Below are 26,862 nucleotides of genomic sequence, written 5' to 3'. Positions count from 1 at the left end.
CCCCAGCCAGCTGGCTGGGGATTTCTGGGAGTTGAAGTCCATGCAACTAAAAGTTCCCAAGGTTGAGAAACACTGTTCCAGAGCCCATGTATCAGCTCTCTGGCAAGCTTTGAGAAGATGGAATGTTTTGAAAGAACTGGGCTCTCCCATTTTACTTGGCACCCTTAATGGCTTTGGGGAGGTACCAGGTTTCGATCTATGATTTGACCTATGCAGGACTGTGCAGCTTCAAAACTGCACCGGCAGAAGTCCCCCAGTCAGTGGGTTTGTATCGGTGGTGCATTTGGAAAGACAGCTAAACCCATGGATGGTTTCCTGATACCTGGTGATGTTCAGAAAGAGGCTTTAATAAATAGCTTTGTTTAACGTGCCCTGCAGACCTGAAATCATCCAGTGGGATACCAGAACAGAAGCAGGATAGGAACTGGCAGTAGGGGCAGCAAATGTTGTGCTTGTATAATTTTCTGCCAGTTCAAGGGTGGACTGCACTTTAAGTGAGCTTTGGACTCTCTGGATCTCTGGACTGCCTGTCAATCTATCCCTCATTCCCTTCATACAGTCGATATCTGTAGGCTGAAAGGCAGAACTGTTTCTTTTTTGCTTCTGACGCTGACATTTCTTTCTCATCATCTCCCGACTGATTGGTCAGGTTGATCTCCTGATTCCAAAAACCAGTCACAAAATCTGGGTTGAGTTCACTAATAAAATGAGTAGCACATTACAGTATGACAGATTGCATGTCATTCAGCATCCAAGAATGAGATTAAATGGGAGTTGTTGTTAAACATTAGACATGAATGATGTTATGTACAGCAGCATGTCCAGAAATGTATGTCAATAGTATCTAGGCCAAACAGGCATGGGAATAAAAATACAATCCACCAGTATTTTTCTGTGTGGTCTCATCTGAACCTCCAACATGAAGAATGATTCCAATATCCCTGAAGCTCCAAGAAACAATAGTTTCAACAGTTAAGTCAGTCCATCTTGGGGAACATTAGAAATGTAAGGAAGAGGATAATTATAATGACCTAAGCCTGTGTTTGCATGACATGTAACGTATCTATTATAGGCCAGTGGGACTGTTTATGTCATTATTGTCCCCAGCTTTGTGAGATACTTTCACCAAATTCTGAGGCTTACCTGTGGCTGTGTGTGTAGTGTGACATGAAGCAGTTGCCATTTGCATTTTGCAGGAGCTGAAATGTACATAGGGCTATGTAACAACAGTCTGCATGGTTGGCTGGATCTGTGCAATACACTAAACCATAAAAAGTAGTTTACAAACCTGGCTGGTGTCACACAATCTATTAAGCCAAAACAGGCAAATCACATTTTGGCTTAAAAACCATGTGAATCCAGTCATAAGAAGGCAGAAAATGGAAAGGTGAATCAAAGAAACAAGGGATGAATGGGGGGAAAAAAAACATTGCAGGGAAAGAGGATGGCTGGATGTTACACTGCTGTTCTCACAGACAGCAAAGAATACTGCTCATTTCCCCAAATCCCTTCCATAACAGGAATATCTGTTGTAAGGAGTCTGTGTGCTCCGCGCTTGGGGTGCCAAAGTGGCATAAATAATATATACACAACTGTCTCTGTTCCACAGTTCTAGTAGACTCCTGGGGAAAGGGAGAGGAGACTTTTTTCTTCTGGTGAAGTGGGATCAAACTGTTAGAAAAAGAGAGAAGTGCCGGACTATAGTAAAGATAGCAGTTTGTATTAGCACATGCACCATTTATTGCAACAACTTTTGGCTGCTTTTGCAAGCTCAGATAACACTGGCGATTATTTACTTTGGAGCAGCCACTGAGGCAGCTGTTCCTGTGCCAACTTGCCAAATTCATCATCATTCAAGAGTGTGGGAGCTGGGCTAATTGAAACCACTCCCAATTGCCGTTCACAATGATAAAAGTCGCTGGAGATCCGATTTCTTTATATCCAGTTCTATCACATTTTAATATCTCTTTGAAAACAGCTGACCCACCATACCAAATGAGCATCTCTCTCTCTCTCTCTCTCTGTATGTGTGAGGTGTGTCTATGCATGCTCCCATGCACACCTATGAGACAGAATGTCTATATGTCCACATTCACACATACTTTACCCACTTCATGCATCCAGCTTGGGCTCTGATTCACAAATGCTAGTTATATTACTTCTGAAAGTACTGGAACGTTCTTAATTATTTAGTATTTACATACAAATATACCCATCACATTATTCCCTTTCAGGGTAAGCAATGCTTTGTGAAGTGCAAAAAATCAAAAATAATACCTTTTGTTGAATAAGATGTAATCTAAGATTTACTGAAATATTCAGAGTTACTGGACCCCACAGCATTGAGTTGTTGGAGATACAGTGAGAATACAGGTAGTCCTCACTCAGCAACTGCCCTGTTTAGCAACTGTTCGAAGTTATGATGGCACTGAAAAAGTAACTTTATGACCAGTCCTCGCACTTACAACTGTTGCAGGGTCCCCACAATCACATGATCGAGATTCAGGCACTTCACAACCGGTGGGCATTTACAACTGTCACAGTGTCCCGTGGTCACGTGATCATCATCTGCATGCTTCATAGCTGGCTTCTGACAAGCAGAATCAATGGAGAAAAATTGCAAGTCTGATCATGTGCTGCCTTATTTAATGACCATGGCTGAAGTGAGGTTGTAAGCCCATTGCAGGCACATGATATCTCACTTAATGACCACGTCACTTAGCAAAAGAGTTGCCAGTCCCAATTGTGATAGTTAAGGGAGGACTACCTGTACTGCCTTATTAAAACATATTTTTGCAATGTCCTAGCTATTGTATTCTGGGAAGAAGTAATTATATATATATATCAATTTGATTTTGAGTCAAGGTTTACTATATTTGGACATACACACAGTATTATTTTGAATTACATACCTATTACATGGAAACTGACATTTGGACAATGGAAATTGATTCTTCATGCATTTATTGCTATGAAATTAGTTCTTCAACATTGGAAAGAGAAACATATAGCCCCAATTACTCAGTGGATTGATGACCTGATGTTACTGGTGACCTATGAATGAGCTGCTTACAGATATAGACTATGTATGGACAATTAAAATGAAATATTGTCAGTCTTTATTGAAATTGTTGGATAATATTTTATATACATGTATGAGAAACCCTTATACAGAAATTTGTTTTGTTCTATTTTGTATTGCTTTCTTTTTTCTTTCACCATTGCTTTATTTTTTCCGTGTTCTGCTTTATTAATGAAAAACAAACAGATGAATTAATGCAAAACACAAAAAGGGAAAATAAGCCAAAGGAATTAAAGGCATACGGTCCCATTCATTATTTCTCCCCATAACTTCCTGTCCATTCAACCTATCCATGCTTCCACCACATCCATACATTGTTGACAAACAATATATCTCCTGAATCTACTCTATGACATCTGAAGTATTGTTTTCCTTTCACTTAAATAGGATAATATTCTTAGCCAAACCCCAGGCTTGAGCCAAAGGTCAAGTTCCATATTTTTGGAATATAATTTAGCTTCACATTTACATCTTTGACTATGATTTCCCACTAGGCTGTATTAACATATGTAATGAATTTGAAACCAAGAAAGCCATAAAACGGAACAAGACCAGATCATATGAATCAGAGCGCTCTGAAATGTCTTAGAGCACTTACACATTTCTTAAAATGGGCTCACTGATTTTCCATAAGCAATCCATACCCATATTTTAACATTTCTCCAGTTAATAGTTTCAGTACAGCACACATAAGGTCAAAGATAAAAATATAGCTCTAAGTTTAAATCCTAGGACTTTTCATCCCATTTTCCTGAATTGACAGATACTTTACATCAGACACCTGATCTTTGTTGACATAATGATTCTCTTAGCTGAGTCTAGTACTTGTGTGCACCAGCTTTTCCTTCCTTCCTTCCTTCCTTCCTTCCTTCCTTCCTTCCTTCCTTAACTTTTATTGAGAATTTTTACTTGAATAAAAGAAAAATAAGAAATATATAAAAGAATGAAAGAACAAAAGAAGAGAGGAAAAAAGTGCAGGAAACAATATAGTTAAAAGAAAAGGAAAAAAAAGATAAAGAAGTGATTTCCTGCTTTCATTACAGCAGTTACAATCAAAATTATTATCTTTTTCAAGATAATTTCTTGAATATTTCAAGTTTGTAATTCATAAAAGGGGAGTAAAAAATTAAAGAGAGGCTTTTTTCCCCATGTCCATGATACTTTAGTCCCTTTCAGCACACCGTAGTTCTGTAATCACATGATCCTCTCAAAACTTAATATTTCCCTTCTTTTTCTACTTATCTCTTTGACGCAGTCAGCCATTCAGCTTCCTTAACAAACTTAAACATTCTTTTTTCCCACGGAGATATATATTATCTGTTTATGTAATTCAAAAATACTTTAAATAAAGCAGCATTCCAAATTTAACTGTCCTTTTAGTCCGTTCTTACTCCAAAATCCCAAGAAGCTTTTTGCATTTAATTCTTTTTAAATCTTTGTAACTGATTCCTTCCTTTTTACCTTAATCTTTCCTGAATCAAAGGTATACTCACCCAGGTAGTATTAGGTACTCTACTGTTCTGAAGTTCTCCTTATGCTTTAAATTTGCTCCATTTAAATGTGCTTTAGAAAGTGGATCCAGCAGACCCAGTGTCCTTTAAACAGGCTTCGTGAGAGGCGGTGAGCATGATGTCTTCTACTGCGGCTCCTGGCGCTCTACTTGCAGGTTGCCCGCAGGGTCCCTCCAGACCCTGTGGGCTTCCTCACGGGCAGCTGCCCCCCAGAGCTCATATGAGCGATCTCATGGCTTCTCCTTGTCTGGAGAAGTTCTGTTAGCTCAGGCATATCGCCCACCTGTTGGCCTTTGCCTCTGCATCATCCCTGCTGTTTGTGGAGATGTGCTAGTTTGCCATGTTTCCACCTGGAAGGCGCACCAGCGTCTTTCTAAGGTCTCAAAAGCAACATGCCTGCCATCAACCTGCAGTATATTTGGGAAGATTTTTATTTAACAAATTAAAATAGCTACCTTCTGTTTTGACTTCCGATAACAAGAATATAGCAAAAACCACCTTTTAAGACAGCAAAATGTATTATTTTAGCTCGTGCAAAACAATATTTCTCCCAGTTTAACATCATCCTTACTGGATCTGTAAGGAACCATAAGCCACTGTCCATTAGTATTTTTTACTATTCCAGCTGAATCACATGCCTGCCAGGAGATATTTAATTATACCACATCAGTGGTTTATTAGAAATTAACTATTATCTCTCTTTTACATACAATGAATCTTCTGTTTTTATACTCTATAGAAACTGACTTTTACTTGCCCCAGGAAGCATGACTGGGTTTATCTGGGGCTTACAAACTAGAAAACCTTTTAGATCTTTTCCAGATGTTTGGATTGTGAATTTACAAAGATTCTCTTTGCATTAAAATTCCATTATACAGCACTTCTGGTTTCCAATACATAACAAATACTTGCAGGTCTGATTCAAATTTAATAGGAAACCATATTTTTTGTTATATGAATCAGCCTGCACAAGATTCAGGCTTCATGCACTAACCACAGTTCTTTGTGGCATCTGGACACAAGGACTTGTAGTTTATATAAACCAGGATGGAGAACCTGTGCACACAAAGTGTGCTTAACTACAACTCCCAGTATATCAACACAGTAGTGAAGAATGCTGGGAGTTGCTGTTCAGCAGGGTCTGGAAGGCCACATGTTCCCTATCCTAAGTTTTACATTTTAGCTGATGAAAAAAAATATACATACCAAAATTTAGGATAATTTTGTACCAAGGGAAGTGGTGTCTCTAAATGAATGATGATGCCTTTCTTGAATGCAGTATAGCTGTGGTGAAAGTATAAGGAATGAATTAATTGGTCTTCAACTTTTGCTAAATGTGGTATTGTGAAAACAATGACAGGAGGAAACAGCACTATTGAACAGAGGTCAGTGTTACTGAACAAAAGGTCAAAGGCTTAATAAAAATAAACTGCTAGGCAGGGTCCATTGACCAATGTAGCTAAGGAAGGGCTATGATATGATTGCTTAGGACAGGAGTCTGGTGAAAATTAAGCAGCCTTGCTGACCAAATGACATTTCTACTAACCCACCCCTCTCAAGATTTTGTCATTGGTATAATCAACAGTGGCCTGATGGAAGACCTAAAATCCAATATTCCACCTTCCTTGCTTCCCTGCCATAGAAATATACATAAATGGAAAACATCTGTGATGTTAAATTCTGTAAAACTTCAAGAATCAGGAGATACAGATCAGAATCAAAGCTCTGTTGAGTTCCAAGATTGGAATGGAGCATGCTCAGACCAGTCTGTCCACCTTGGGGTGCTCTAAATTCAGGAACATGTCTCTGAGATCAATGGGACTCATTTCTGAATAAACCTAAGTGAAGGTTACAGACCAGACTAAAAATATATATACAGTACATATATATTGCATTCTAGTTATTTTATTCAGGACTTGATCAAATCATTCTGCTAGGAGGACAAATAAGATTGCATCTTCCCATTCCATGTGCAGCAGCCAACTGAAATGGCAGTTGAATTTTCTTCAGCCCTGGTGGTAGAACAATATTCTCCTCTGCACCCACATGCAGAAAGCTAGTTAATGGGTTGCAGGTCAGTTTACATGGGGCACAACCCAGCAACAAGATTTTACTAGAATCTAGAATAGAATCTGCTATTGGAAAGGACAACCTCATTCTGGCTAACAAGAGAAGCCTGTCCCAGTTATACCAATTTTGGTACTACTCTATTACCAATGTTAACTCTCTTATTCCAGAATTCTAAATATTATATCTTGCCTGATTAAAAGATTCATTTTAAAATAATGCATATTTTTGTGCCTAATAATAATAAAGGTACTATCCCAAAGTAGTTTTTAAATTCCTCACTGAAGACATGTTTTATTTACCCATATTTCAGAATAGCTCTACTAGCATTATAATTATGCTCTGGGAAGAAACAACTGCATACATCAATTTTACTTTGAGACAAATTTTAGTATTTTCAGATGTTCATACTCTTTTGAACTACATACTGAATACTTATTTATGGTAACTGAGCACTGGACAATGGAAATGGCTCCAATTACTCAGTTGACTAAAGATCTGATGTTACTTGTGACCTATGATTGAGTTACTTATAGATGTAGATTATGTAGATTATGATTATAGTAAAATATGATCATCCTTTATTGAAATTGTATATAAAACTTTATATACATATACATGAGAAGTCTACATATAGTTTTGCTTTCTTCTGTTTTTTCCCCTTTTGTTTTCTGTTTAATTAAACAAAGGTATTATTATGGAAAATATTACTTATTTTTTCATATGTAAGAATAGCTCTATTGATACTACAGCTATATTAAAAGGCTGTTTATATGTAACAAATGCTGCAATTCATATTTTAAAATATAAACCAATGCAATAGATGATGAAATGCAAAGGAGAATGATACTTCTAAGAAAGAATTTTGGCTTGTGCTACAATTTGCCATGAGGAACAGAAGCTACACAAATCCAAAATGTACAAAAGTTCCATCTTCCTTTTCATCTCATCATCTAACCCACATATTTACGACACTGTTTTACCACTTTAATATACATTGGCCAAGTTTGAAACCTGTTCCTAGTCAGTATGACCTACATTATTATTCTCTGAAAACAAAGGTGTTTTTTGCTGCTGATTACATTAACACATTAATTCCATGTAGTGTGGAGGAGAAAGGCTGACATATCCTCCTTTTCATTGCTTTCAGATGTGATCCTTGAGTCAGTCAAGCATGTTTTATTCCTCTGAATATATCCTTCACTGAAATAAGATTCTGTTTTGGCTATCCATGATACAACTGCTGGAGTTTTATCTGAGCACTACTGCATTCTGTATACTTTGCATGGTAAAAGTCTCAGGTTCAATCTTCAATCCCAGCATCTCAGGGCTGAGAAAGATCCTCACCTGAAATTCCTGTAAGTAGGCCAATCTTCCCCCAACCTGGTGCTGTACTTCAAAAGTATTACAACCCCAGACAGCACAGACATTTGTTGTGGTGATGCGAGAATATGAAATTGGGGAATGCTGACATAAATACTATAACACTGAACCAATGGACCAATGGTCTGAACTGTTACAGGGTAGTTTCTAATGGCTGGTTCTAATCATCCCAAGTAAGGTACAATCTTTTCTTATTTATAGTTTTCGATCTACTATGGTTCCCCTCTTAAATGAGGGCAATGCCATGGAGGTATTCCAGGACTTAGGCACCATTTTGAATGATCTTCTTTTATATAACTATCTTGTACAGACCATGAAGTTGCAAACATGACCAAACATGTGATGTGACACCATGATGCAAAGCCCAGATTTTTATATTTGTGTCCCACCATTGCACTCAAGAACCTTAGGTCACATCACGTTTGGTCATGTTTGCAACCTCATGGTCTACTTTCTTATTGAATGATCACACCATCTGTGAGTGGAAACAAGCAAAGTGCATGCTGTTCACACCTATTAGTTGGATGTGCATAACTTTAAGTTAATATGCAGTTGTTCAGTGTACTGTGGAAACCCAGCCATGTGGTCAGTGTGGTTCATTGGTCATACAAATCATCTAGAGATTACATTCATACAATAGGCTAAGCTCAGGTGGGCCTTCTCTGCCGTGGCTCCCTCCTTGTGGAACATTCTCCCTCCTGAAGTTAGGCTCGCCCCTTCCCTGTTGTCATTTAGGAAGTCCCTCAAGACCTGGTTATGCCATCAGGCCTGGAGTTTCTGGGAACCAGAGACATTCTTAGATGGCTTCACTGTAATTGATATTCTGCTGTCTCCGTGAGGCTTGTATATTTTAAAATTTCATTTTTAAAAAATTTTTGATAATGTTTTTATTTTCAATTTTAATAATCATTTTTTTATCTTTTTATAATCTGTTAAAATTACATCTTTTTACCCATCTGTTATTTTAATTGTTGTACACCGCCTGGAGTTGCTTTGTGTGAGATGGGCAGCTATATAAATGTGACATACAAACAAACCAACAAACCTTGCTTAGTTTTTTCTGCCTTAGAGTGTTCAGTGATCCCAGCCAGTTTGGTGGTTTGTAGTTCAATGTACAAATCCAAAAAATGAGTTCATTTGGTCACCAAGTGAAGAATGTTGCACAAACAGAGCCAATGCATTGTGTGAACTCAGGCAATTGTGTTAATAATATCAACCATGAGCCAATTAACCTTGGATTAGCATTTTGCACAACACACAGCTACAATGTTCACTGGTATACTTCTTGATTTTGCAAATGCAAATGGGATCCTATTTCTTAGGAGGAGGAAAACAAATGCTCTGCCTTCATTATTAGGACCTATGGCTGCTCAGTCACGGGCAAGACATTAACTTACGATGCCACACAGCTACAGGATGGGATGCAATGCGGGGTAAGAGTGCTGTGCCATCTTATGTCTGAAAAGGTGTGAAGTTAACTCTCTAATCATGAAGCTCACGAAGTGAATTTTGGACGTCACTAGCAACCTAACCTGCATGGGGGAAGGAGAGTAAATTATGCAGTCTTTTCCAGCTTGCTGCCAGCCAGATATACGACATGTTTGCTGGGAATAATGTGAGTCACCGTCCAACCCATTCGGAGGGAATGATGCTGTATACCATTCTGCGCTTCTAAGACATAGGCGGGCGATTTTCTGCAGGCCGTGCACTACCCTCAATAATGTTTAAGGAGAGAAAGGGATGCAATCAATGAGCAAGGAAAGGAAGTGGGTGGGGCTGTGGGCAGGGGCAGCATTCTTCCCCAAGACCCCCAGATTTCAGGGGCCTTCTTCTGTCTCTTTGACCCTCTTAAGTCTACTCAGCAGCAGGGCAGCCTAGCTCAGTTCTAGAAGGAAGAAATGGATCCCCATGAAGGGCAAATCACCTACTTGCCCTTCCAGCCCGCTCACGCACCCACAGGATGATTGGCAGATGCGGCGGGGCTCCTCAGCCGCGACAATAAAGGGACGCGAGGAAAAGCAGCCGCCGTCTGCCCTGACGCGCCCTTTCTTCCTTCAAGGGCGGCTCCGGGCGCGGAGGCCGGCCGCCAGGGAAGCAGGCAGGCAGGCAGGCGGTCACGTGCCGGCAGGCGGCGCCACTGTTGCTCGCGCCGCTCCTGCCGCAGCAGCCGCCGCCGCCGCCGCCGCCGCCGGCTCCTCAGTCCCAGTTAGGGCATCCACCGGCGTCGCCTCGCGCTGGGAGCGGCCGCCCAGGAGAAAGGATGCTCCGCCGGGCGCGGCGACGGCGACGGCGCAGGAGACGGCACTTCTCGGGGGCCGCGCGCCTTTTGTAGCCGAAGAGCCGCCGCCTCCATGGCGAGCGTGGCGGCGGAGCCCCCCGCCAGGTTTGAGCGGCGCGGCCCGGCTTGGAGGAGGAGGAGGAGGACGCCCGGGGTCGAGGGTGCCCGGGCCCGTTTTTGCTCCCGTCCCGCCGCGCCCTAGAAACGCTGCGGCGGTGGCGCCATGGCCGAGATGGAGCGTCCAGAGGAGGCGGCCTGGCTATGGCGAGACGCCGCCCTGCGCGCCAGGAAGCTGCAGAGCAACCTCCAGCAACTGGAGCTAGAGCTGGGCTCCCGGGGGGAGAGCGGCCCGGAGGCACCGCCGAAGCTGAAGTCCTCGCAGCCGCCGCCGCCGCCGACCTCGCCGCTGGAGGCATTGAACCTGAGCGGGCGCGGCCTGGATGAGTTGCCGGAGGGCTTGTGCGCCGCCGTGGGCAGCAGCCTCAGCGTCCTCTCGTTGCGGAGGAACCGGCTGGCTCATCTGCCCTCGGCCGCCGCCCTTCGGCACCTGGGCCACCTGGCCGAGCTCGACCTCAGCCACAACCGCTTGCGCTTCCTGCGCGACGACGGCCAGGCGCTGGCGCTCCTGCGCGGGCTTCGTAAGCTCAACCTCAGCCACAACCAGCTCGGAGCCGAAGGGACGCTGCCGGGTGGGTTGGGCGAGCTACGACAGCTGGAGGAGCTGGATCTGAGTTTTAACCGCCTCAGCCACCTGCCCACGGAGGCGCTGGCCCACCTGCAGCAGCTCCGTACCCTGGACGTGGACCACAATCAGCTTTCCGCCTTCCCTGAAGTGCTGCTGGAGCTTGACGCCCTGGAAGAGCTGGACTGCTCAGGCAACCGGCTCCTGCAGTCTCTTCCGGAGGGCATCGCCTCTCTCCGGCACCTGAAAATCTTGTGGCTCAGCGGCACAGGCTTGGCGGCCTTGCCTGAGGGCTTGTGCCAGCTAGGCGCCCTTGAAAGCCTCATGCTGGACGGGAACCGCCTGAGTGCTCTGCCTGCTGGTTTTGGCAGCCTGCAGCGCCTCAAAATGCTGAACCTCTCATCCAACCTGCTGGCTGATTTCCCGGCAGCTGTGCTGGCCCTTCCTGGCTTGGAGGAGCTCTACCTCAGTCGCAACCAGCTTACCCTGCTGCCCGCTGGGCTTTGCCAGCTCTGTCAACTCCGCACGCTCTGGCTGGACAACAATCGCATCCGCTACCTGCCTGATTCCATAGTTAAGCTTCATCAGCTGGAAGAACTGGTACTGCAGGGCAACCAGATCGCCATCCTTCCGGAGGGGTTTGGCCAACTCAGCCGCGTGAACCTCTGGAAAATCAAAGACAACCCCTTGATCCAGCCCCCCTATGAGGTTTGTATGAAGGGCATCCCTTACATAGCTGCCTACCAGAAAGAACTGGCCCACTCTCAGCCTGCCCTGAAGCCCCGTCTCAAACTAGTCCTCATGGGCCTGAAAAATGCAGGCAAAACTCTGCTTAGAAAGTGCCTCATGGAGGAAGAGGAAGAGGAAGAGGAGCAGGGCGAGTCATCTTTCATTCCAGCGAACAAGAATTCTGAGAGAGCCCAGAGGAGGGGGTGCTTCATACAGTCCCTGAGAGATCTGCCCCAGCCTCTGTCTCCAAAAGCACAGCCAAACCATTGTCCCATTGTGGAACAGCCAGAGGCTTCCCCTTTGTCTGTTTCACCTCTGAAATGTTCCTGTTTAGGATATAACTCTCCTGAGAAGTGGGATACGTTGAGCAAGCCCCCCAAAGTTATGGGTCAGACCCAGACAGGAGGCTCTGCTGTTGAGCAGCAGGATGATATCCCACTGTCCCCATCAGTTAAAATACCTAGGGGAACCTGCTTGGGGAGTTACCCCCTGATGCCTCCAACTCCACATGTAGCAGGGTTGCCAGGCAGCAGCAAAGGCATTGAGGTGGCAGACTGGACAGCAGATGTGGAGAGAGGTCTGACTTTCATTGTATATGAGCTGGCAGGAGACCCAAGTTACGATGTGATCCAGCCCTTCTTCCTCTCTCCTGGAGCCCTCTATGTGTTGGTAGTAAATCTGAGCACTTACATGCCTCAGTGTTTTTATCCTTCTGTGGGACATTTCCTTCACTGGCTGGGGGCGAAGGTGCCCCATGCTGTGGTGTGTATGGTGGGCACCCATGCAGACCTGTGTCCTGAACGGGAGGTGGAGGAGAAGTGTTTAGACATCCACCGCCAGATTGCCTGGCAGGAGAAGTGTGACTATGAAGGCCTCCAGATTTTGGCCCAGCAGGTGGATGAAGCTCTGGGGCAGGATTTCGATTTGCGCTGCTCCAGCCCCCATGTTGCCTTCTATGGGGTGTCAGACAAGAACTTACGGCGCAAGAAAGCTCAGTTCCAGTATCTGCTCAACCACCGTCCACAAATCCTCTCCCCTGTTTTGCCTATAAACTGCTGGGATTGTTTCCAAGTCCGCCGATTGCGAGAGAAGCTCCTTTCGGTGGCAGAGCACAGAGACATCTTTCCAAATCTGCACCGGGTACTGCCAAGATCCTGGCAAGTGCTGGAGGAGCTGCACTTCCAACCTCAGGCTCAACAACTTTGGCTCAGCTGGTGGGACTCCGCTCGACTTGGCCTGCAGGCAGGGCTGACTGAGGATCGTCTCCAAAGCGCACTTTCCTACTTGCACGAGAGTGGCAAGCTGCTGTATTTTGAGGAGCACCTGACCCTGCGAGAATATGTTTTCCACAATTTGCCCAGGCTCATCGACATTCTCAACGTCTTCTGCCAGCATGAGGCCTCAGTGTTGCTCCAGAAACTGCTCAGCAGCACCCACATGGATGAGATGAAGGCCACACAGCTCCACCACTATGTGGAAGGATTCCTGCTCCACGGTCTTCTCCCTGCTCATATTATTCATCTGCTTCTCAAGCCCCATATCCAAAGCAGAGAGGACTTGCAGCTGCTCCTGGAATTGTTAGAGAAAATGGGACTCTGCTACTGTGTCAATAAGCCCAAATCCAAACCCTTGAATGGGGCCACAGCATGGTACAAGTTCCCCTGCTATGTGAAGAACGAGATGCCTCACGCAGAGGCGTGGATCAATGGTACTAGTCTGGGTGGGCAGTCTTTTGTGGCAGAACAGCTGCAGATTGAGTACAGCTTTCCCTTCATTTTTCCCCCTGGATTGTTTGCCCGCTACAGTGTTCAGATTAACAGCCATGTGGTTCAGCGGTCGGACGGGAAATATCAGATCTATGCGTACAGGGGGAAAGTGCCAGTAGTTGTAAGTTATAGGCCTGCCAAAGGCACCCAACAACCAGATACTCTGTCTATTGCTAGCCATGCATCTCTACCAAATATATGGACAGCTTGGCAAGCCATAACCCCACTAGTGGAAGAACTAAATGTACTGCTTCAAGAATGGCCAGGCCTATACTATACTGTGCATGTCCTCTGTTCCAAGTGCCTTAAAAGAGGGTCACCCCACCCGCATACCTTTCCAGGTAAGAAATTTTAGCTGATTGTCAAGATAAAGTCTCCTTTGCATTGAGCTGAGTTTATGGGCACATCCACATTGTTTTCTTGGCAACGGTACAAAAATGCCTTGCCACTGTTTTTTTCTGGGATGTTTTTGAACTTTTTTTTTTTTTCAGTCCTGGGATTTCCTGGTCATTTTCCATCTAATTAGCTCCCATTCTGCTTAGCTTTTGTGAGTTCAACCAGTTATGTGCTGCAAGATTTTAAATATGTACAGTGTTTGGATAAAGATTATGGTTTGTCAAGTGCAGGTAGTTGCCTGTGAATTGGTAGGTATAGGGAGCCATTTTACCACATATCTGCATGAATTACATGATTAAAATCCCACTTAGCAGGATTATGTAGATCACAAAGAGATAGTCTGATTACTGCAAGAAGAAAAAAATATCCAAAGGTAAGTTTGATGCTCTATACAAGCAATTTATTTTATCCTGATGAGAAATTTTAGCATTTCCCAGTTTTCTAGTTTTCTAATAAATTGCAGAAATATAATAAAGTTCTTCATATTAATGATTACTTCATAAAGTAATCATTAAATTACCTTTCCCTAGAATAGGCACTACAGCACCGAGAAAAGGTTCTAAACTTTATGCAGAATGTTGATATACAGGAAGCAACCTGAATGCTGCTTTATTTAGCCCTGCGAGTATTCATCTCCATGCATTATTCACATTTTGATTGCTGCTGAATCCATACCCTTTCTTCAGGCACTTCTGCAAATTGTTATGGCTGCATTTGCACAAAATGCTAAGTTAAAATTCAGTTGGCTAGGTTGTCTGAACACTGTTGTTTAATTTATGATTCATTGTATTGAATGAACCCAACCAACTTGATTGATTCAGGAGACAGTGTTTAAGCAGACCAACCTCTGTGTGTGTGTGAGCACACACACACATGCATGCCCTTACATATATTGCTACCCTACATCTTAATAGGCCTGTAATGGTTGTGGCATACAGGCCATGTGAAATGGGCAGCAATTGGCAATTTCTTCTGTTCCCCTGCACCTCTTTTTATATACCTGTGCCTGAAACAGACAGGTTCTTTGTGTATGTGCTACCATGTGGCTTGTCCCATTTCCAGTGTCAATGTGTGATTGACTCCCCATTTAATTTCTCCATGTGGAAATAGATGGGTGTGTGCTTGCTGCCTTCCCCTCAGGCCTGATGAATAACATGCGAAAAAATTCTGAATGTTTTTGAATGCTCATAAAGCAAACTGCCTCGGGATTTTTTTTTAAAAAAATCTTAATTTGTTTTCAAAAAATGTAAAGGAAGCAAACAATATCTCATCAGGAGTTTCATCTAAATTGCTTGTAAGGGGAACATTAAAACAGTTAAGTAAAGTGGAGCCTATTTCTTCTTACAGAAATTTGATTGTGTTTTGAAAGAGTTTGTTAAACATGCTCAATATAGTGTTTATTTATGGAGTTATACCTATCATGTAAATGATATAAATTCATTAAATTTATATCCAGCCTTTCATTCAGGAACTCAAGTAGCATATGTAACGCTCCCTTCTCTTATTTTTCCCTCAACAACCCCATGAGGTGGTTGGGTTGAGAGATTGTCCCAAACTGACCCATGAACTTCTGGGTCTGAGGATCTCACCTCTCCTAATCCAACACTTCCACCGTTACACCAAACTGGCTCTCATTGTGCAAAATCTATTTCTGTATACATTTCTAACACATTGTGCTTCTTAGTTTTCCTAAGCCCATATAAATAGCCAATGATTTTGATTTTTGTTTATTTAGCGGGATTTTTGTATTGCTCCAGTCTTTTGGCAATTTGCACTAAAAGCTCTGTAGCCATAAACTAAAAGATCAGTGGCTTCCATAATTCCAAGAGCCAAACGCAATTATTTTAAGTGCATTGTAACGCAAGGAAAAGTGCACCAGCTATACCTGTGGTGTAGTGCATTTCACGGTGTGGGAGGCATTACAGAGAAAGCTTGCTTTTGAACGTATCCTCTTCTTTCCTGTCACGGGGATGAAATCTTAAGTAGGCCTGTGTATTCCTGCCACACAGTATATAGAATTATAGGCAGGAGTATAGAGTTGTGGTTAGTATGGGGCAGTTTACACATCATGCTCATTTGGGCATATGGCTGAGCATGGAGTGTGCCTGCTTAAGTAGGCTAATTTCCATCCCATGACTACCAAAACTCGTCATTGCCTGATTTGGGCTTAGCATGTAACCTGAGTAAAGGCAATGTGTGCTCCGTGCTTTAGTTAATCAAAGTAAAGCCATAGACAAAGCTAATGCAAGCCCTGGTGCCATTTTCTGGGCGAAGCTGGAAGTGGTATACATTATACATTCAGATAGCATGCTAAGCTCTAAACTAACCAGTGGCTGCTATCTGCTATCCACACCTTTGGGGAGAAAAACCAATGTGTATGAGTGAATGTACTAATGCAGTCCCCTCCCATCTATAGTGCCATTGCCTTATACTAGGCAACAGTGTTAAAGCTCTTTGCTCTGCCCAGTCAGGTGATGTCCTACACTGTGCAGCTCTCAGTTGTGCCCTAGGTTACATTATCTTGTAGGCCACAAAGGGAGCCACTGAGACAGTGAATTATCCCTTTTTTTGGCTCAACTTCTTCCAGAATCTGAGAAATGCTTGTGATGACCTCTGCACACAAGTATGACTGTGAGTCATTTTTCTGAAGAATTGCAAAATGCTACGTCTACCCCAGCTTTTAGTTGTATGAGTGGGAGAGATAATCAACCTTTCCTTCCTTCCCCCGTGCCCAAGACATGGCATGCTGTGGTGATGACTCTAAATTTTCTTCAGTATGACAGACTGAATTTTCTGATAATGGGTCATCTTGAATTTATTGCTTTTAACATCACTGGTTGGTACTTTCTTGATTTCTGTAATGGAGACTTGAGTCAGAACACCAGAAGAGTATTTCTGGGAGGCAGAACATATTCTGGCAAAAAAGCAAGACAAACATCTGACCTTAATAAGCAATGTGTTTATAAGGGCTTTCCTTTAGACCATTCAAGTACTTGAGAATGTGTTTCATTAAGATGGAGAGGAAAGAAATGAGCAGATTTTACTTCATTCAAATAGTATATTAATTTTTGACTTGCTAGAAATGTTCTTACATGGTGATACTTGCTTTTGGTAATCTTGGGGAAAAAAATAAAAAATTTTCACTGTAGACAGTGCCTGGATGGCAAATCTGTCTGGCTCTATACATGTGGATAGTTTTCCATGAGAAGATATCTCATTCAATATTTCATAATTCTTTTGTTTGGCAGCTGTGTAAACTAGAGCATAGGGCTTATTCACGGTAAGATGTATCAGTTCTCACTCAGTTGTGTTTGCAAAAAGTGAGTTTAAGAACTTCCTAATATCTTTGATAGCACACTTGGAATTTGGTTTGTTTTCACATTAAAATGGGATTTAGCTACATATCTAATGGAATTGCAGGTATATGTGAGTAGTCATTGTTCAAGAACAATTGAGAGAACACCCATTGTATGATGGATTGTACATTTATCTTAGGGCCTCAGTTTGTTTTTTATTTATCCATGTATGTATTTGGCACTTCACAGAGTAGCACCAGCAAAGAAGACAGTTCTTTACCCCAAGGGGTTTAACATCAGAATGAGCCTCCGCATTGAAAAGCAACTGAGCTTATTCTTGCCATTCATGGGTAAAGGTGGGATGCTGAATACAGAATTCTGGGTTTTGACATGACCCAATGGGGGTGTGGTTAGTTCTTCATTGAATAGGCAGCTTGTTCCTATGACCGTGCTGACAAAGGAGCATTCAAAAGACCATTCCAAAGTTGAGATCATCACACATCAAAGTATTTTGGGGAATCATATTTGAGATGTCAAGGATCACTTTTACCCATTATTTTCAAGATGTAACAGAACATGTTGTCAGTTCCCTAAAATAAAACATCTCTGATGCTGGGGTAAAGCAGGCTGCAGGCTGTATGCAGCACCCCAATACCCCATTTGCATCTCTTCTCAGTGACCTGAGACTGTACAATTAAAATTCAGCAGTGAATTGGCTTGTTTTCAGCAGCACAATTATGCATTGTCAGTCCTTACCCAAAATTAGGCTACAAATAGAAGTGCAAACTCTGACATGATTTGGAATATTTTTATAAGATTGTAAGAGTGGAAATTAGAATGATTTATTCCCAGAAGCCTCCTTCCAATCTTCACTTTTAAACACCTGGGAAGACCATAAAAAATCCCAAAGAAAACTGGACCCACCCTTTTTGGGCCATCATTTTGCATCAGCAGAAGATCTCCTGTGGCCCTCCAAAAACTGAACCTGCAGAGGATCCCCTTCTCCACTCTATTGTATAATGTGAATTATTAAAAGGAATGAAGAGTATAGCTATCATGAAAAAGTAAAAAGAAATTACTCTCATCTCATTAGTCATCCCTGTTATGTAAAGATAAAAGGAGTTTAGTTGAGTGGTTTTGAGAAAGTCCTGTGAAGCGTGTGATGGTTATTATGTTAGGATGCCAGCTGTCAAGTTCCTAGCAGTCATTCAGTACCTCATTTATTGGTAAGTTCATTAGGGTGGGGATTCTTTGATCTTTTTGCTGACTGTTCCTTGAAACAGTGGGGAGGTTGCTACTTGCTTCCATAATACAGGAGGAATGTGCACATATTCCAGCCTTGTAATATTTTTCCAACCACTGTTCACTTAGTGTCACTGAGAATTCTTATAACTGCTTGTCCCAGATTAAATAATTGATTCTGAAAGCTCATCCATATACGTCCTTGCCCTGGCACTGAGATGATGATCCAGCAAAAAATGCTTTCCATTAGAAAATGGAACAAGCTTTTCTTCATGCAAATATTTTGGGTTGTGCATAGGAGGAATCTGAGGGAGGCTGGGTATCTGTAAGGCTCCAACTGACTTGCTGCAGGGCTGTCCTCTGCAATCTGGCTACAGGGCTCTGTACCTCTATGGCCATTTCTCCTTTGTCTGGAGAGACCATACCCTCCCCCAGTAACCCAAATTTTAGGATCAAGGGAATATTGTGTGTGTGTGTGTGTGTGTGTGTGTGTGTGTATGTATGTGTGTGCTCTTTTGAGTCAGTGTTGACTCCTGGCGACTGTCTGGACAAGTCCCTGCAATTTTCTTGGCAAGATTTGGAAGTGGTTTGCGATTGCCTCCTTCCTAGGGCTGAGAGAGAGGGACTGGCCCAAGGTCACCCAGCTGGCTTCATGTCAAAGGTGGGACTAGAATCCTGGTTTCTAGCCTGATGCCTTAACCACTACACCAAACTTGGCTCTCCAAGTTCTCAAAGGGAATATTGACCTCCTGCAAAATGTTCCAGAAAGTCACTATTCCCACCAGTAACCCCCAGCACCTACCACCACAATGATCTTTCCCCAGTAACCTCTCTTGCTTGCCTCATTCATGCTCTACCTTTCTGTCTCTCTCTCCCCTGCCCTGCTTGGATCCTTGTCCTTTGCTCATTTCCCCTTGTCTCTGTGCTTGCTGCAGTGTGCCATTGGCACTCCCAACAATAGCAACCGAAGCAACCTTCACATTTGAAAGAATCTGCACTTGGACTGGGTGCTGCAGCAGCGTGGGACTAAAAGCAACAAAGATAAGGGAAAGCTGAGGATCTGTGCTTGGCACAAGTGTGGGGAGAAAGGTGGGCAGCAAAGGGAAGAAGAATTTCCTTCCCTGCTCATTCCCCCAACAGTGGCTGCAGCAGTGAACAGCAATTGACCCTCTGCCAGCCTCTTTTCAGAGGTACGACAAGAAGAGCGATTCAGGGACAGCTGTGTTCCAAGTGATAGACTTTCCTGGAGAGTGGAATGTGGAGAAGAGCCCTAAAAACAAGCCCTACTCTTGTGAATCTCATGAAATGTATACAGGTGAAACTCGAAAAATTAGAATATCATGCAAATGTTCATTTATGTCAGTACAGCAACTCAAAAGGTGAAACCAATATATGAGATGAACTCATTACATGCAAAGCGAGATATGTCAAGCCTTACTTTGGTATAATTGTGATGATTATGGCGTACAACTTATGAAAACCCCAAATTCACAATCTCAGAAAATTAGAATAGTGTGAAAAGGTTCAATATTCTAGGCTCAAAGTGTCCCAGTCTAATCAGCTAATGAATCCATAACACGTGCAAAGGGTTCCTGAGCCTTTAAATGGTCTCTCAGGCTGGTTCAGCAGGAATTGCAAGCATGGGAAAGACTGCTGACCTGACAGTTGTGCAGAAAACCATCATTGACACCCTCCATAAGGAGGGAAAGCCCCAAAAGGTACAGTGGTACCTCGGGATACGAACTTAATCCGTTCCGTGACTCTGGGCGTATCCCGAGTTGGTCGTAACCCGAAGGAAATGTCCCCATAGGGTTCAGTGTAAATCCGGTTAATCCGTTCCGCCCTCTGAATTTGGTCGCACCCCGAAGCAAATTTTCCCATAAGGTTCAATGTAATTACCGTTAATCCGTTCTGGTGTCCGCGGACCACGTGTCAGGGGCGGGAAAATGGCTGGGCGCGGCGCGGTGCGGCGCAAAAACAGCTGGGCGCGGTGCGGCAACAGCCGGGCGTGGCAACGGCCGGGCGCGGTGCGAAATCGGCCGGGCGTGGCGTGAAAACGGCCGGGCGCAGCACAGCGGAAAAATGGCCGTGGACCATGTGTCGGGCGGAAAAATGGCCGCGGACCACGTGTCAGGGCGGAAAAATGACCGTACACCGAGGCGGAGTTCGCACATCAAGGTAAATTTTTGCGGCCGGAGCTGGTTGTAATCTGAAAAGTTCGTTAGTAGAGGCATTCGTATCCCAAGGTACCACTGTAATTGCAAAAGAAGTTGGATGTTCCCAAAGTGGTGTATCAAAGCACATCAATAGAAGGTTATGTGGAAGGGAAAAGTGTGGTAGACAAAGGTGCACAAGCAGCAGGGATGACCACAGCCTGGAGAGGATTGTCAGGAAAAGGCCATTCAAAAGGGTTGGGGACTTTCACAAGGAGTGGACTGAGGCTGGAGTTAGTGCATCAAGAGCCACCACATACAGACGGATCCTGGACATGGGCTTCAAATGTCGTATTCCTCTTGTCAAGCCGCTCCTGAACAACAAGCAACGTCAGAAGCGTCTTACCTGGGCTACAGAAAAAAAGAACTGGTCTGTTGCCCAGTGGTCCAAAGTCCTCTTTTCTGATGAGAGCAACTTTTGCATCTCATTTGGGAACCAAGGACCCAGAGTCTGGAGGAAGAATGGAGAGGCACACAATGCACGATGCTTGAAGTCCAGTGTGAAGTTTCCACAGTCTGTGTTGATTTGGGGAGCCATGTCATCTGCGGGTGTTGGTCCACTGTGCTTCATTAAGTCCAGGGTCAATGCAGCCGTCTACCAGGAAATTTTGGAGCACTTCATGCTTCCTTCCACAGACGAGCTTTATGGGGGTGCTGACTTCATTTTCCAGCAGGACATGGGACCTGCCCACACTGCCAAAAGTACCAAGACCTGGTTCACTTACCATGGGATTACTGTGCTTGATTGGCCAGCAAACTCGCCTGACCTAAACATAGAGAATCTATGGGGCATTGCCAAGAGAAAGATGAGGGACATGAGACTAAACAATGCAGTGGAGCTGAAGGCCGTTATTGAAGCATCCTGGTCTTCTGTAACACCTCAGCAGTGCCACAGGCTGATAGCATCCATGCCACGCCGCATTGCGGCAGTCATTGCTGCAAAAGGGGCCCAGACCAAGTACTGAGTACATATGCATGCTTATACTTTGCAGAGGTCCGATATTGTTCTATTTCCAATCCTTGTGTTATTGATGTCATGTAATATTCTAATTTTCTGAGATTGTGAATTTGGGGTTTTCATAAGCTGTACGCCATAATCATCACAATTATACCAAAGTAAGGCTTGACATATCTCGCTTTGCATGTAATGCATCTATCTCATATATTGGTTTCACCTTTTGAGTTGCTGTACTGACATAAATGAACATTTGCACGATATTCTAATTTTTCGAGTTTCACCTGTACATTTAATCCCATCCAGTTAACAACAGTCAGTTCAAGAAACACTCTGAGATCAGTTGTTTGAACATCATAATAAACCAGCATTCTTGAGAATTCTTAGTGGAAGCAAATTAGGCTGCCTGCAGTCCACTACAATGACTCCATTTGTAGTGATAGTAACTAAAGAAACCAGGTAATCTCTGCTTCTGCCTTGTTAGAGTAAGAAGCAGAGATCTTTGCTCCAATGTAAAGCTAAGCAAACTATTAAATCAAGCTGCCCATGATCCGTTGTGTTCTGAGCATTACTTATAGTTTCTAGCTCCCTTTTTTATGGCTCCTGGAGCCATCCAACACCGCACTGCTAAAAAATGCTAAATAATGGCAGTATAATTTCCCACTAATTTTCAGAGAAGTAGACAAAATAAGTGAAATCTCCAGTTAATTTAATATTTCTTTTAAAAAAACCTGTCCTCCCCAAAATCAATTTATTTCTCCATTTTGCTTGGCATAGATGGTGTGTCATCCTGACTTAGGTAAATAAATTCAGGCCACGTTTCATTACAGTAGTATTTTCCAGCTTTTCCACCTTTAAAAGACATCAACCAGAATTCTTCCAGAATTCTAGAATATGGCTTAAGAGTTGCTGGAGGGAGTGCTATCTTTGGCTCATTCATTTGGTGTTGAGTGCTTCTCAGTCCTATGAAACATCGCACAGAGGGAATTGAGAATGTTTTCTAAAATCCAGGCACAAATGTTGGCCTTAATAGCCCCCCAAATTGTCTGGTTACCGAAGCTCTACTTTTCCTCAAAAAGTGAGGTCTTCTCCCTGATTTCAAACTCCACCTTTGGAGCAGGTTCAAGAATAACCCATTGTTTTCTTCCAACATTGAATCTGAAGCTTTGTCTACATTGTTTTGCTGGTGCTTTATGAGTATTTGCAGCACATGTGTGGCAGTTCCTGCTTCCCTGGATTTTTCTCTGCTGTCTGCTTTAAGGCATCCCACATATTATAAAAGGACAGTGCCAAAATCCTAACTTAGAGTTGGAGAGAAGGTACTTGTGTAGCATCTGCAATTATGCTAGACGTATGTTGTCTTTGATTTTTTTCTTTAATAATTGCTGTGGATGAGAGATAAAGAGGCTTGATTAGTTTATTTAGGTTATGTGAAATGCTATCACTGCAACAGTTAGATTTATTTAAGCTTAAATGACTATTCTGTTAAGTTCAAAAGTCTGTGTGTATGTTCAAGGGCTGTTTCTGTAGTCAGCTCATGAGAATTTAAGAACATTTTTTTCTTCTTTTGTACCTCTTTCCATTATATTAGACGGGAAACAGTATATATGGAAACAATGGCATATTAGCATAAGACACAAGTAAAAATGCATATGCATTTGTTATCCTTATATACCACCAAACTGGGAGTGACTCTCAACAGTTTACAATGGAAATTAGACATAAACACAGAATGGTCCCAGAATGTGCAACAATAAAAGCATAAAAATAATAAATATAAAAGTAGAAGGAAATTGCAAGTATAGGTGCCAATCCCACTTTAATCATAGGAATATTAATTGACAAAGCCACGTGGAAAAATAGTAGGTACATATGTAGAATCTTGTAATAACTGGAGGATTTATAAATCTGTAAGAGAGTTTTTGCCCGTTTTTCACTGTGTTTCAGCTGGGTAGAAATAGTAAGGAAAGGGATAAGAGGTAGTTATTTTAAAGAGGGTGCACCAAGATCAACAGTTTTATCCAGCCTCTCCAAATATATTAGACCACAGCTTGCATCATTTCCAGTCATTTGTATTTTGGTTATGCTGGTTAGGATAGGAATTATATATTATATAGTCCCAGTTCATCTAAATGGCACTAGGCTGGGAAAATTGTATTTCTCATTGAGCAAATAAATTACATACAATATATGTAATTTACTAACGTAATAGACTAGTGTAACGATTGGGGATCAAGGAAGGAGTACGTAGAACCTGACATGCTGGTTTTCAAGAGTAATTCTTAGATCCAAGTCCTTCCACCTGCAGACTAAAGTGGTGCAGGCCTGGATTCAAAATATATCAAGCATAATTAAGCATTGGTTAATAATATATCCAACAGACCAACTGCTAGGGTATAAAAGGTAACTGAAGAAAAGTTGGTTTATTTATTTATATTGAGGGCTGCTGTTTCCATAACCTTTAAAAATATGAGTGTGTTCTTGTAAGTTGTTTAGCGCAATTTCTGGAATTATAAACTATCCTGCTCCTCAGTGATCACACAGTATAGTTAGGGAATGGATGCTGATTGTTATCTTGATGTATGGCCAATCTGGATAACAAATGCATATGCATTTTTACTTGTGTCTTATGCTAATATGCCATTGTTTCCATATATACTGTTTCCTGTCTAATATAATGGAAAGAGGTACAAAAGAAGAAAAAAATGTTCTTAAATTCTTATGAGCTGACTACAGAAACAGCCCTTGAACATACACACAGACTTTTGAACTTAACAGAATAGTCATTTAAGCTTAAATAAATTTAACTGTTGCAGTGATAGCATTTCACATGTTGAAGTGGTGGGTTTAGCTAAGAGTGCCTGATCTCTGGGCAGTCAAAAGCTGTGTCCTTCTCTGAGAAACCCAGTGTTTTCGCCACTGTTCCTTTAGTTTAATAACTGTATCCCCTTTTCATTTCATCTTCAGTGATAATGGTGTATCTGCTGCTGCTGCATGCAAGCAACTTGGTCATAAATAATTCACACCTGGTAATACTTGACTTAAAGATGAAAAGTCCATGTGCACTTACAGGCATAAAAAGTTCACTAATGCATTGATTTACTTTCCAAATGTTACTTGTTTAATGAGGTTGGAACTCGATATGGCAAAGCTGATCTATAACATTTCAAAGAAGTATCATGTCTTCTATGCAATCTTAATTTGCAGTTGTTGGATATTGAAGTGTTTTTCCTAAAATTCAAATTGTCATGTGGAGTCCTTGGGGTTCTCTGAGCTTGGCTGTTTCCTTGCAAATGTTTTGTTACCCAGCTAGGTAACATCTTCACTGCTAGAATGGAGTGGGGTTTGCTCTCTGAGAAACTCCATTCTAGCACTGAAGATACTACCTAGCTGGGTAACGAAATGTTTGCAAGGAAACAGCCAAGCTCAGAGAACCCCAAGGATTCCACAGTTCAACCCTGAGCTACAAATATTCTCTTCTATTGGTATCAAATTGTCATCTTTTTACTTGCATTGTGAAATTGTATTTCTACTAATTTGTGACCTTGTTAAAAGCAGTGAGGTGTGGCAAGCACCACATTTTGGCATATTCTTTAAAGGACAGTGAATTGTCAGTCATTCATAGGAATGAATTAAATGTGTCTTTAGATTAAGAAGAATCCATGCTATTGGAAAACAATATTCTATTGGCAGCTGAAGACAAATGAAATGGAGTTAGACATCACTTAAATATGTAATGGGTTAGTGTTAACCCAGACTGTCCTAACACATTAGTGAGAACTGGTCTATAATGAATTTCCCTAAGAAACCAGTCTTTAAGAGGATGTATTAATTTTAAATTAATATTTTCTTCATAAAACCACAGCCGCTTCAGTTGATGATCATAAAAGGAATACAAAATTAAACCAGTAGCATGTTGCAGCTTAGAAAAAGAAAATACTGAGAACACATTCAGTTGAACAAGATGCAAAAGCTTGTTATAACAAGGATGTTATGTAAAGACAAGCTAGGACAAGCACTAATGCTCTTCTCTAGGAATGGATTTCTTTGGAACTAAAACACTGAGTGAATTATGTCAGATGTTATGCAAGTGAGCTTCTAATTCTAATCTCACAAGAAGATATGTTTCAGAGAATTCCCCAACACCTCAGATCAGATTTGTAGAATGTGAAGAGCAGGAGGGGGAATCTATACTGCTAGCAAATGTTCTGCGAACAACTAAATACTGTTGCAAACAACCCACTAAAGATCTTTCTCCTTTACTTCAAAGAGAGCTGGCCTCTGCTCTTATCTCCAAATATCCCTGATGAGCAGATAGATTTTTTTGAGAAGAGATACTTGTGGTAAAGTGTCTCATCCACGGCTTTGGTTCTTACATAAGTCTTTCATAGCTAGCATCATTTTCATGAGAACATAGGTCTCCTATGGCAGGGAAGCCATAAGGCTTTAGTTTCATGTGTCTGGTCTGGGGAACACTGCACATGTTCCTAAAATGGCTACCCAAATTACCATCCTAATTTAAAAATGAATAGCCAAAAATGTAGGAGATCACCACATCTCACAAGATTTTGGTGTTTCAGCCATTTAAAATTACTATTATATACATTTATTTTTATTTAATGTTGGGGTTTGCAGATGCTATCTGAAGATAAACATCCCTAGTTTATGTGATAAATTTCAGTGATAATGTAGTGGGAGCTGTTGCAGTACAGAAAGAACGTTGGCTATGCAGTCATAGAATAGCACCAGGAATAAATTTGAATCTTGCACTACTGTACTTAGCTATGTTGTTTATGCATTATTGTGCATCTTTTTCGTCAATTACCCTTGGATATATCTGCTTATCCTAATCTTGAGTTGTATGAGTTGTGTGCAGCAATCTGATCTGAAGAAGGCAAAAATGCTTCAGATCCAGGAAGGGCAGTTCCTTAAAAGAGCTGTGCCTCTTCCTAGGTTTCACAATAACATATATACATGTATTTTCCTGAGCCTGCATGGTTATTGTGTGAGCTCAGGGAAAGGTAGGGTAGCTGTTCTAAAGACTTGCGTCTGGGTGAGTCAGGTCTCAATAATCATCTTGTAAAGGGGATCTGTTTTCTTAACTGCAGTTTCTCCCCTCCCCATGCATACAGTGAACATGATTGAAAAAGCACAATGTCTGAGGAGATATGGAAACTGATTAGCTTACTATATTCATATGTAAAGCAAGTACTGAATAGGAATATGAGAATTAGCTACAAGAGCCCCATTCATTTATTTTGC

At 42.3% G+C, this 26,862-nt stretch overlaps 1 protein-coding gene across 2 annotated transcripts in view; it reads left to right on the top strand.

The window, feature by feature from the left end:
• Positions 1-10,161: 10,161 nt before the first annotated feature.
• The window catches only part of MFHAS1 (multifunctional ROCO family signaling regulator 1), a 34,984-nt gene continuing 18,283 nt past the window's right edge, over positions 10,162-26,862 (top strand). For both annotated transcript variants that reach the window (XR_015797351.1, XM_088147460.1), the window contains exon 1: positions 10,162-13,839. Coding sequence is in view for 1 of the 2 variants with exons in the window: in XM_088147460.1 (XP_088003586.1) it covers positions 10,545-13,839 (3,295 nt within the window). In the remaining variant the exon portion in view is untranslated. The remainder of the gene's footprint in view (positions 13,840-26,862) is intronic.

Source organism: Python bivittatus, unplaced genomic scaffold (assembly GCF_059951505.1).
Source record: "Python bivittatus isolate LINGU-HERP-01145 unplaced genomic scaffold, Pbiv_v1 ctg000520_np1212, whole genome shotgun sequence".
NCBI classification, from domain to species: Eukaryota; Metazoa; Chordata; class Lepidosauria; order Squamata; family Pythonidae; genus Python; species Python bivittatus.
The sequence above is the reverse complement of the archived record's forward strand: the minus strand, read 5'-3'. Positions and strand labels throughout refer to the sequence as shown.